The sequence below is a fragment of the Bison bison genome, unplaced genomic scaffold (genome assembly GCF_000754665.1).
Source record: "Bison bison bison isolate TAMUID 2011002044 unplaced genomic scaffold, Bison_UMD1.0 scf7180017864338, whole genome shotgun sequence".
Lineage (NCBI taxonomy): Eukaryota > Metazoa > Chordata > Mammalia > Artiodactyla > Bovidae > Bison > Bison bison.
In genome coordinates this window covers 1,259,801-1,272,544 of record NW_011494910.1, presented here as the reverse complement: position 1 = coordinate 1,272,544, position 12,744 = coordinate 1,259,801, and the positions used below count along the sequence as shown (strand labels likewise).

Sequence of the window (12,744 nt, the reverse complement as noted above, 5' to 3'; positions counted from 1 at the left end):
CTGGAAGGCATCACCCAGAGTTTATGAAGACAAAGTGGCCGTCCTTTCAGTAGAGCTACTTGGCGCCCTTCCCTCTGGTCTGTGTTCTCAAAGAGCAGAGCCTCACCCCAGCCTCACCTTCACAGAGTAAGCCAGTGAGATGGTGACGGCCAGGGGCAGCCCCTCGGGCACAGCCACCACCAGCACCGTGACGCCGATGATGAAGAATTTGACAAAGTACTGGATGTAGATGGGGGTACACTCGGCCAGCCATGGTCTGCGCTGGATCACAAAGTTGTCGATCACGAAGTACAGAATCAGGATGAGAACTGTGATTGCAGACATGATCAGACCTGTCCAGGAAAGAAATCACGTGAACCCAGGCTTGAGGGCATTCCTAGGGCCCTAACTGAGACAGATCTCTATCTGGTCATACCCCAAGGCCCTAGCTGGTCTCTGGTACTTGTACATTACGGTGTGGGCGAAAGACATGGTTTTGCATTCTAAAGACATGGGTATCAGTTTCGGTGCTTACCAACTTGACTCGTGGCTTTGGACTGGTCTTGACCCCTCTCTGAGCCTATTTCCTCATTTATAAATAAGGGGGTTGGTACAGTTTTCCAAAAACAGCATTTTAAGATTCTATCTCAGAGCTACTATCTTCCCAGAAATCATAATGTAGTGACTACTGTTACCTCTTTCCTTAGCAGTTTATTGACTTTTTCTCTAGTAGACTGAGAATGTCAGGCAATTCACGTGTTCACAGTGGTGCCCTATGGTGTTAGCACAACACCTACATAACTAACCCTTAGAAGTGTGCCTCCCAGCCTTCCTCCTGACGTGGCACAGACAGAAGATGACAACAACGGCAACTGTTCGGGCAGTGCTTACTATGAGCCAGGCAAGCACTTCCAGGTAGGAACTCATTAATCCTCACAACAACCCTGTGAGATACGTTACTATTATCATCCTCTTTTATGAGGAGATGAAGGCACGGGGAGGTGTTAGTATGGCACACCAGAGGAGGACCAACCATCCTGGGTTGCCTGAGAGACTGAGCAGTTTCCTGGGCTGTGGGACTTTCAGAACTGAAATTGAGAAGGTCTCAAGCCAACTGCCACAGTTGCTCATCCTACACATCCTATAATGGAAGAATAAGCTCTGGGTCAGAAAACAACTGGCCTGGCGGCTCCAACTGCCGTTACGTATTGCCTGGCTACTCTGAGAGCTGGGGCATCAATACGTGGGCACCTGGGTCTACCTGTGGCACAATATCTGGGAAGAGTTCTGCTTCCTGATTCGTATCTTTGCTTTTCCCGAGAGCCCAATGATTCAGGGAAATCAGAGCAAGGCTAGAGGTGATTATATCAGTGAAGGCATGTTCAGGGTCAGATAAGCATGGCATCAAGCGAGGGTGCAAACTTTAGGAAGGCCTTCACTCTCAGGGTAGTGCATTCCCTTGCTTCCTTCTGGTCCTTGGCCTCGCTTGATGTGGGAAGTTCACAGACACCACTGACAGCCCTCAGTGGCCTGTTCTCCCTAAAGAATAAGGTGGGGATTAGGAGCACAGCAGGAGGCCTGAGGCAGGAAGTGTTTAATGCTTCAAACCTGTGTGCCAGGCTCAATGATTTGATTTCATACTTCTTTTTCTTGTTCATCTATTGTCTCTTTGCAAGGGGTTTCATGGTGGTCAAAATTAGCTGGGTACTGGAGCTGAATGGCCAGGCCAGGCTGACGCTCTGTAAACTCTGTGATGTTCAAAATGTTCTCTGTTGGCACTGTCCAATAGGGAGCCACTGGCCACATGTGGTGACCGACCACTTGAAACAGGCTGATGTGACCGAGGAGCTGAATGCTCAAGTGGATCGCCGCAGGTCCCTGCTTCTCACTATGTGCTCAGCAGAGCAGCAGCGCGGGCCCCACCCGGGGGCTTGTTAGGAATGCAGGTCCCACCCAGACTGCTTGAGTCAGAATCTGCACCGTAACAAGGTCCCAGGTGAACGGTACACGGAGAGATGCATTGGGCTAGACTCTGTGGTGAACACAGAGGTGGAGTCAGGAAGTAAACAGCGGGAGAAGACTGTTTGGAGAGATACCCGCTGAGGGAGCAATCTTCCTTTCGCTGCCTCTTTCAGCTGTGTCCCTCCCCGCCCCCTCCCCACCACCCTCTCCAGAGTCAGGCATGGAGAAGCTGTTTCCTCTCACGATGCACAGGAGTACCTTTAGTGACCTCTGCTCTGCAAAGCACCTCTTTAATCATTGTCTTCCTTTGCCTTCCAGTCCTCATTTTGAACTGATTGCCCTGTGCCTGGCCATTCCTATGCTAGAGAATTGCTCCCAGCCAACAGCAGCCTTCTCTACCCTTCAGGAATTTTCAAGCCAATACTTGAGCAGGTGAGCAGTTATTAAAGTCTTCCTTCTTGCTAATGTTAATCTCCCATTTGTTTTGGGCCTTTATCTCTAAATAGGAAGACATGTCTCTCTGCTAAAGCCAAGGGTCCAACAGTCACAGGGAGGGACATGGATTCTTGAACTGCACCAGCCACTTGGAATTTTCGGCTCCTTCCTGCCAGGCCTGGTTGGTACAGAAAGGAGGCAGTCAAAGTGGCGAGGACCCAGAGGAAGACTGATGGACACACTGAGAAGTCCCCGCCTACTCACCAGCTTTCCCAATCTGGACAGCCAGGCGGGTCAGCTTGCCCTGCAGCACGGACTTCTCCTTTTTGGGCAGCTTGGTGGCCTTCTTCTCCTTTTCCTCACTGTCGATCCCCTCCTGGCTGTTGAGTGGCTGGATTTCCAAGGCCACTCCATCTTGGGTCTTTGCTAGGGTGCACACACGAAGAGGACAGGTCAGCAGGCAAGGCAGCAGCCCGAGTAGTAGGCAAGGGGAAGCTAACACACCGTTCTGTCTGCTTCTGGAACACAGCTTGGACCTCTGGCATCAGATCTGACCTCGGGGAGCTTGGCCTTCTCTTAGGGCCTTGGGAACGGTATCTTAACAACTGCAGGTGAAATGGATGGCTCTCCTCTCCAGTGGCAGCTTCCTGGCACTGTCTCAGAGCCCCGAGCCAGGTTTGTTCCAGCAAGAGGATTTGTCCTGCCAGTCAGTGCTATTACCAACAGCCATCCTTCCTAGAATTCAGTGCTTAAATCAGTGAATCTTTACTGCAGAAAGGGGCTGAAGGGGAAGGTTGATAAATGTTCCTACAGCATAAGGGTCTTGTTGTTTAGTTGCTAAGTCGTGTCCAACTCTTTTGTGACCCCATGGACTGTAGCCCACCAGGATCCTCTGTCCATGGGATTTCCCAGGCAACAATGCTGGAGTGGGTTGCCATTTCCCTTTCCAGGAGATCTTCCCGACCCAGGGATCAAACCCACATCTCCCGCATTGGCAGGCAGTTTCTTTACCACTGAGCCACATGGGAAACACATTAGGGTCTTAGTTGGCTCTTTAAAAGGTTCCCCTCTCTCTCTACATAGATATAGACTTTCATAGAAGAAACACAGACCCCAGACACAGGGTATTTTCCAGTTCTCGCTTATGTTAGTTGAGCAATAGGGGAAGGAAATCTCCTTTCTCCCCTGTCTGATGAAGGTAGGGAGGTACAAAGTACCTTTCCCTAAGGGAAGAAGTTGGTATGAGGGACTCTCTGGAACAAGAGAAGGCAGGTATAAAGATAGACATAGAAATCCATTTTGCTTTCAAAAGAAGAGTTAAAGAGATCTGAAATTTAAGAATTACTTTTGTTGAGCCCTAGTTTTCCAATGTGATGTCTTTATGAAAGGAAAAAGGCTCCAGGAGCTGTCTCAAGAGAGCAGTTCCTGCTGGCCCCCAGCACCCCTCCAGCTTCACCCTGAAGAGCTCTGCTCCTTTGCTTAGGTGCCCTTCCTGAGAGATCGTCTCTGCTGTCAGACTCACAAATAAGACAGAAACAGGATGTAAACACAGCCACCAAAAAAGAAACACACATCAAATTAGGAAGAAGAAAACAGACTGTGGAGAGAACAAAGAAGTGGGGAAAGAGGTTACAGAGAAAGGGCTCTCTGCACCCCAGAGAAGACTAGCTGAGAAGGGATCTAGATGGGAAGACAGCACCAAAAGAGGAAGAAGAGGGTGCAGGGACTGCCCATCCTAACCCCTTCCCCCATAAGGACCCTGCAGACTTCCAACCCAGAGACTAACGATCCTTGCTCTTTAACTCTGGCCAAGGGCAATGAAGCAAGGTCAGCACCCTGGGAAGAGCAGATCACCACACAGGCTTCCCGAGAGAAATCTTGACAGAAGGCCCCTTGAGCTAACAGCAGAGGGTGCTGCGTCCCACCTTAGATTGGGTTTGGCAGCTTGGGACCACCCCCAGATCTCTGCACCGTCCTCAGGATGAGGCATCTGGGCCACAGGAGCAGATAACAGATTTATGGAGAGGAAGAGAGGGAAGGCAGATGGCCTGGAAAGGTCTGGTTTGAGTGTGGGCAGGTAGAGATGGTAAATGAGTGAGTGGAAAGGTTACCTTTGTTGCGATTTTCAGGGACTCCTTGTTTTTTACCTGTTTGAACAAGAAAGAAAAAAATGGGGTGGGGACCCAAAATGACTATTCAGAGATCAGATATCCAATTTGCCGGTCCTGTTCAGAGCCTAAAAGGGCGACATCAAAGGGTCTGAGTTGCAGCGAAGGGGATGTAAAGGAAGCTCACACCTCTATCCCCATTTTTATTAGAGGCGCTCACAAATCCCTGGGGTATGGACCAGGCCACTCATGCAGGGGAGTGCACACCCCCTTCTGAGCTGCTTTCTCCTGGAGCACAGTTGCTGTTAGGAGGTGCTTCTGGCTTGAGTCAAACCACTCGGAGAAATGGGGTGGGGGTTAGGGAGTGAGAGGTCTGAACTGTTTCCACCTGGTGGCAAAGGCCGCGCAAGGTGCCTCCATGTCAGCTCACCAGCACCAGGCAAGCCTCCTTACTCACTCTGAAGGCAGCTGCAGAAACAGGCTGGTTCCTAACTGAATGAGCTTTGTTGCCTTCTCATTAACTGCCCCTCCCCAAACAGCCCAAGATGCACCTCCAGCCAAATAGTACAAATCCTTCTCTCCTCCAAGAGAAGGAACGCTTAGGGAAAGGTGCAGACTTGGTTTGTTATCTTTCTGCCTTCTGTTTTCCTTCTTTCAGGAACAGTTCAGTTCAGTCGCTCAGTCATGTCTAACTCTTTGCAACCCCATGAACCGCAGCATGCCAGGCCTCCCTGTCTATCACCAACTCCCAGAGTCCATCCTAACCCATGTCCATTGAGTCGGTGATACCATGCAACCATCTGTCGTCCCCTTCTCCTCCCGCCCTCAATCTTTCCCAGCATCAGGGTCTTTACAAATGAGTCAGCTCTTTGCATCAGGTGGCCAAAGTATTGGAGTTTCAGCTTCAACATCATAGGATGGACTGGTTGGATCTCCTTGCAGTCCAAGGAACTCCCAAGAGTCTTCTCCAAAACAACAGTTCAAAAGCATCAATTCTTCGGTGCTCAGCTTTCTTTATAGTTCAACTCTCACATCCATACACGACCACTGGAAAAATCATAGCCTTGACTAGACGGACCTTTGTTGGCAAAGTGATGTCTCTGCTTTTTAATATGCTGTCTAGGTTGGTCATAACTCCTTCTAAGGAGTAAGCGTCTTTTAATTTCATGGCTGCAGTCACCATCTGCAGTGATTTTGGAGCCCAGAAAAATAAAGTCAGCCACTGTTTCCACTGTTTCCCCATCTATTTCCCATGAAGTGATGGGACCAGATGCCATGATCTTCGTTTTCTGAATGTTGAGCTTTAAGCCAACTTTTTCACTCTCCTCTTTCACTTTCATCAAGAGGCTTTTGAATTCCTCTTCACTTTCTGCCATAAGGGTGTTGTCATCTGCATATCTGAGGTTATTGATATTTCTCCTGGGATTCTTGATTCCAGCTTGTGCTTCTTCCAGCCCAGGGTTTCTCATGATGTATTCTGCATATAAGTTAAATAAGCAGGGTGACAATATACAGCCTTGATGTACTCCTTTTCCTATTCAGAACCAGTCTGTTGTTCCATGTCCAGTTCTAACTGTTGCTTCCTGACCTGCATACAAATTTCTCAAGAGGCAGGTCAGGTGGTCTGGTATTCCCATCTCTTTCAGAATTTTGCACAGTTTATTGTGATCCACACAGTCAAAGGCTTTGGCATAGTCAATAAAGCAGAAATAGATGTTTTTCTGGAACTCTCTTACTTTTTCCATGATCCAGCGGATGCTGGCAATTTGATTTCTGGTTCCTCTGCCTTTTCTAAAACCAGCTTGAACATCTGGCAGTTCATAGTTAACGTATTGCTGACACCTAGCTTGGAGAATTTTGAACATTACTTTACTAGCGTGTGAGATGAGTGCAATTGTGTGGTAGTTTGAGCATTCTCTGGCATTGCCTTTCTTTGGGATTGGAATGAAAACTGACCTTTTCCAGTCCTGTGGCCACTGCTGAGTTTTCCAAATTCTGCATATTAAGTGCAGCACTTTCACAGCATCATCTTTTAGGGTTTGAAATAGTGCAACTGGAATTCCATCACCTCCACTAGCTTTGTTCGTAGTGATGCTTCTTAAGGCCCACTTGCCTTCACATCCCAGGATGTCTGGCTCAAGGTGAGTGATCACACCATCGTGAAGATCTTTTTTGTACAGTTCTTCTGTGTATTCTTGCCATCTCTTCCTAATATCTTCTGCTTCTGTTAGGTCCATACCATTTCTGTCCTTTATTGTGCTCATCTTTGCATTTGGTATCTCTAATTTTCTTGAAGAGCTCTCTAGTCTTTCCCATTCTATTGTTTTCCTCTATTTCTTTGCATTGATCGCTGAGGAAGGCTTTCTTATCTCTCCTTGCTATTCTTTGGAACTCTGCATTCAAATGGGCATATCTTTCCTTTTCTCCTTTGCTTTTCCCTTCTCTCTTTTCTCGCTTTCAGGAACAAGTGAATGGCAAAGACGCCTTGATGGTTTGTATAGCCCCCCGTGTCTGAAGAAGAAAGTGGTGAGGGCTGGAGCCAGAGCACACTGCCCACCCGTTTGCGCGGGCCTTCCACCTCATTCTCTTACAGTCGACCAGTAAATGCAGGAACCAGTGCAACCTGACCGCAGAGCAGAGCCGGATCCGGTTCTCATTAGAGCACCATGGGGAGTCAGGGATGAAACCGTTAGCTAAACAAGGGGTTTGGAGATCTGTCCTCATCATCCTGCAGAGTCTGCCAACCAGGTGTTCCACTCCAGACCCGCTCCCTCTCCTAGTCTGTCCGTGGGGCTGGGAGGGGAGAGGCTCTTCTGAAAGCCCCTTACCTTTCTTCTTCTTCTCTTCCTCTTCCCCCTCACTGGCTCCCAAGAGGGTAAAAATGATTCCAGTCTGAGAGTTGATACCCACAGCCGTCACTACCATTCGTCCAGAACCTTCCATTACATGGGTCCCTATATGAGAAAGAAGATGGGAGAAGAGTTTTTTCATTTTTTTTTTTTAATACCTGGCCATTCTTTGGTGTGAAACATAAACTTGGAAAAAAGCAATCCCTCTACCTTCCTCTCCCATGCATGGTGTTATACTTGGCAGAGAGTAGGAAAAGATCAAGAGCAAGCAATGTGGGGGTAAGGAGAACAATGTGTGTAACGGCTTTGGGGTAAGGCTCCTTTCCCACCACCCATTCCAGCCAGCAGAGCCCTTCGCAGGCTCCTGTAGCATCTGCTCCATGGACAACCTCTGTTAGGTTGCTTAATATCCTTGTATTCAACCCACTGACACGCTACAGCCCCCGCTGAGCCTTGGGGCAGGAGACGGGGCACGATCGGAAGACAGGGCAAGGTCTGGACATGGTCTCTGTGGCCGAGTGTCTGCGGGGAGGGGGGCTGGGCACTGGTGCAGTCGGGGCCTCACCTGAGAGCAGCATGGGGTCCCTCTCCAAGGACTTCTTGACATGGTCCGATTCCCCAGTCAGAGAACTCTCATCAATCTTGAGATCGTTGCCCTGGATCAGGATCCCATCTGCAGGCAGCAGGTCACCTAGGACATGGAGGTGAAGGGCCGACAGGGAGAGGGCAGGTGAGGACCATCCAGCCTCATCTCAGGGCTGCTCCCAAGGCCCTGCCTGTAGGCAACGGCCCGGGAGAGCCTGGAGAACCTCTGAAAGACAACCTCACATCTGACAACCTGCGATAAAACTCTGCTCTGGGTATTATAAATTCAAACAGTTACTGATCCCCAAACACCTTCCCATGGCCTGAATATTACATACTTGAAATCTAAGACACACAGGCTACAGTCTGACAGTCTTTGGCAGTTTCAGTTACTGCTTTCTTTGAATTTCTTTTCCATAACCTCCTTAAACTCTAACCTAGAAGCTAACACAATTTGGGTCTTATCTTTTTGGGTCCTCAGCAATTCCTAGCCCCCTTATGCCAAAGGACCTAGCCCTCCGATAGGGAGGGTGGCACAGGTGTAAAAAACAGAGCTAAAAGAGAAAAGAACCACAGAGCTCTCACCATATTTGATTTGGGCAATGTCGCCCACCACAATCTCAGCCACAGGGAGCTGAATGATGTGGCCATTCCGGATAACGGAGAATTTCTGCTCCTTTTCGATGCGGTTCTGCAGCCCCCGGAATTGCTTCTCCTTGCTCCAGTCATTGAAGGCGGTCACGAGCACGACGATGATCACCGAGAATAAGATGGCTGCACCCTCAATCCAGCCAGCTTCCGCCTCCCCTTCGTCCTCTGGGCTACTGACGGCTAGACCACACTCTAGCCCAGGGAAAGGAGAGAAAAGGGTCACCGAGGGGCCCTTGTGGACATTAACAATGGGGGTTGTGTTTCCATAACTCCCCAGAACAGAAAGCCAGGGGAAGAGAAGAACAGAAAACTCAGGTAAAATAGCTATCCTGAAGATAGCAGAGGACGGCAGGATTGGGCATCATCTCGTCACCAATATATAACTACTTATGTTTACCCAAAAAAGGCATATGACTAAACAGCATGAAACAGGTCAATGAAAACTACAGGCAAGACACATAGAGAGGCCTTATGACCCCCGCATGGCAGTTCCCACTGCTATTTCCCGTGATGCCCAGCGTGGGGGACGGGAGAACTTTGAGGTGCATGGCCTTGTTGGTTTAGAGAGGGCAGAGGATTCATAACATTCTGAATAAGGATTTACTAGGAAAGGGGGGGAAGACCTTGGAATCAGGATGAGTTGGAAGAATAGCCTACTAGTTACTTTTTAGTTTCCTTTGGAGAACCCACTCAGATAACAGGATGGGGGGCAGGCACATGCACAACACTTAAGCTATTAGGTTGGTGCAAAAGTCATTGCAGCTTTTGCATTATTGAAGTTTGCTATTTGCTACTGGAATACGTTCTTAATAAATGTGGTTATGTTGTACATCATTTTAATGTGCATTTCTTGCTTTACGGTTTTTTTTTTGTTGTTAATGACATTTCTTGCTGTTTATTTTATACTGACTATGGAAATGATGTTAGATAAGAAGGAAATTTGAATGCTTTTCTCATTTGAGTTCAAAATGGGTTGTAAAGCAGTGGAGACAACTTGCAACATCAGCAATGTCTGGTACAGGAACTGCTGACGAGCGTGCAGGGCAGTGGCGGTCCAAGAGGGGGATGAGAGCCTTGAGGATGAGGAAGGTAGCGGCCGGCCGCCAGGAGCTGGCCACGGGCAACTGAGAGCCGCCACTGAAGCCGATCCTCTTACAACTAAACAAGAAGTTGCTGAAGAACTTAATGTTGACCATTCCACGGTTGTTTGGCACGTGAAGCAAATTGGAAAGGTGAAAAAGCTCGGTAAGTGGGAGCCTCGTGAGCTGACTGAAAATCAAAAAAATCGTCATTCTGAAGTGTCATCTTCTCTCATTCTACAAAACAACAACGAACCATTTCTCGATTGGATTGGGATGTGCGACAAAAAGTGGATTTTACACGACAACTGGAGATGACCAGCTCAGTGAGTGGACTGAGAAGAAGTTCCAAAGCACTTCCCAAAGCCAAACTTGCACCAAAAAAACGTCATGGTCACTGTCTGATGGTCTGCTGCCGGTCTGATCCACTAAACTTTTCTGAATCTGGGAGAAACCATTACATCTGAGAAGTATGCTCAGCAAATCAACGCGATGCACTGGAAAGTCCAACGCCTGCGGCTGGCACCGGCCAACAGAAAGGGCCCAATTCTTCTCCACAATCAACACTTCAAAACCTGAACGATTTGGCCTACAGAGTTTTGCCTCATCCACCATGTTCAAAGTTCAAAGCTCAGTCATGTCTGACTCTTTGTGACCCCAAGGACTGTAGCTCACCAGGCTCTTCTGTCCATGGGATTCTCCAGGCAAGAATACTGGAGTGGGTTGCCATTTCCTTCTCCAGGGCATCTTCCAGACCCAGGGATCGAACCCGGGTCTCCCGCATTGCAGGAAGACTCTTTACCATCTGAGCCACCAGGGAAGCCCATATTCACCTGACCTCTCACCAACTGACTACTTTTTCAAGCATCTCGACAACATTTTGCAGGGAACATGCTTCCACAATCCTAAGGATGCAGAAAAATGCTTCCCAAGAGTTTGTCGCATCCTGAAACACAGATTTTTACACTACAGGAATAAACGAACGTTTCTCATTGGCAAAAATGTGTTTATTGTAATGGTTCCTATTAAAACTAGTTATGTTTTAAAATTCATGCTCTGAAACTGCAATTATATTTGCACCAACCTAATAAAATTTGTCAACACACACTACGTGCTTTTCAGTGACAGTGGAAAGAGCCCAGACGGGAGTCACGCTTGTTTGTTCAAGGTACTCACGTTCGTTTTCTCCCCCCGGGGGGCGGTAGAAGGACAGGACCAGGGAGATGATGGCCGCGATCTCCAGGATGATGAGCGTGACGTCCTGGAGGGCTTCCCACACTAACTCTAAGAAGGTCTTGGGCTTTTTGGGGGGAATCAAGTTCTGTCCAAACACTTGTTTACGTTTCTCCAGATCTGCAGGGTTCCCAGATAGGCCTGAGAAAGAGACAGGAGCGGAGTGAACGAGCAAGAAAAACGTGGAAGAGCTGAATGACGGAGGAAGGCAGTTAAAAGAGCCCTTTGAAAAGGATCCCTTGCTTCCCAATCTGCCCAAATATGAGATCCAATTAGGGTGACCAACCATCCTCATTTTCCCCAGACTCAGCAGGTGTGAAATGGGGGCAAACGAAGACAAGCTGGTCACAGGGGCTGCTCACTCCTCTTGGTTTCCAGGGTAAGCTAACCCAGACCTACAGTTTCATCTCTTCCTCACTGAGTTTGCACCAGGCTTCAGCTCTAAGAGTACATTAAAATGTTTCCTGAGACACAGAATTTTCCTCTTATATTAACATGTAAATGCTGGCCATGATTTAAAAGAAGAGGTGGCTTCTACCTACTGGCTCACACAAAAAGGCCATAAAGAATAAGCTATTTGCTCAAGGTCTTGCTAGGAGGCTAGGAGACAGAGCCCAACCAATTGTCCTGACTCCAAGTTCCAGAGGTTTCAGGACATCAACAGAATACAGACTTCATGAGACTCCAGCTTCGAATATCCCCTTTAGGCATACAGAGCCGTCCCATTCCATCACACACAGACACACACATCTTTAAGAGGTACTACTGTTCTACTAAGAACTACGTACTTGGAGATGTACTAAGTGCTACGAGTATAGACAAAGCACTGGGAGAAGCACTGTCGTTCAGAGTGAAAAAAGAGAGAACAGTGGAGGTGAAAGCGCGGAGTCAGACAGCGCTCAGTCCGCGGTCAGCAGCCCGCCCTCCACTAACACACGTGTGCTGACATACCCGTGTGAGTGTGCACACAGAGTCCAGGCACGGCCCCAGAGGGAATAAGAGGCAGAGTTATTCCCAGAGTCCTAGGCTCTTCTCATGCGCCCAGGAGGGGTTACACTTTAAGGAAAGAGGAGAACGCATATAATTTACATTAATGCCAGGCGGCATCTATCAAGTTGTTTACACAACTTGATTAGCGAATAGCCTGTTGGCTATACTGCTTGATGGGTTCCCCACAGGCAGGGTGAGGCAACCTTTGTCTTGAAAAAAGATCAGCAGTGTGGAGGGTTAGAATCAGAGGATGGAGACACTTAACATAGCTTTACCCAGAGGCACGGGACGAGGAGATGCCTGGAAGCTGCAAGGAAAGGACGGGCTACTGATGCGAGGACCTCACCCCTCTCCACAGTGAAGGGCTGGTCCGCTGGGGGGAGAGGGACACTGGGGGCCGGCAGACTTCTGTCTCCACTGAATAGGACCCAAGCGCCTTACTTTAAATGGCAAAGAAAGAGATCTGGGTTAGAACTAAGGAAGACATTCAGACAGGGATTTTGAAAATGGGAAAATCTGTACCCAAGGGAGTACTGTTTGCAGGGTCCATTCCTCCACCCTAAAGACAAAAACCATCAGGAGAGGTATCGAAATATACCTGGGGACCCTGCCTGGAGATACAGCAGGGGTGTGAACTGGCACCCACGACTGTGGAATGGGGACTGGAGACTGCTTCCTTCTACCTGCTAGCGCTCGGCAGAGAGAAGCAGGAAGCTGGTTGGGGAAGTGGCCCCTGATGCTCTTATCCAGGGCCTCCTGCCTCCTCGGGGCCAAGAGCAGGACCCTGGCTAGAGAGCTGAGAGGCACAGCAGAGCTCTGCAGGGGAACGGGTGGGCGGGGGGTGGGGGTGGGGGTTGGCCAAAGCACTAGAAG

At 48.8% G+C, this 12,744-nt stretch overlaps 1 protein-coding gene across 5 annotated transcripts in view; it reads right to left on the bottom strand.

Moving 5' to 3' along the window:
* Positions 1–12,744, bottom strand: part of ATP2B4 (ATPase, Ca++ transporting, plasma membrane 4) — a 98,214-nt gene that overhangs the window by 26,503 nt on the left and 58,967 nt on the right. For 3 of the 5 annotated variants that reach the window (XM_010854129.1, XM_010854126.1, XM_010854127.1), the window contains exons 3-9: positions 10,825–11,022; positions 8,504–8,761; positions 7,899–8,024; positions 7,313–7,438; positions 4,488–4,523; positions 2,641–2,802; positions 118–332 (exon numbers count right to left, since the gene is read on the bottom strand). In XM_010854129.1, coding sequence (XP_010852431.1) covers positions 118–332; positions 2,641–2,802; positions 4,488–4,523; positions 7,313–7,438; positions 7,899–8,024; positions 8,504–8,761; positions 10,825–11,022 — 1,121 coding nt within the window. The remainder of the gene's footprint in view (positions 1–117; positions 333–2,640; positions 2,803–4,487; positions 4,524–7,312; positions 7,439–7,898; positions 8,025–8,503; positions 8,762–10,824; positions 11,023–12,744) is intronic. The other 2 variants (XM_010854130.1, XM_010854128.1) reach the window with 1 other exon arrangement.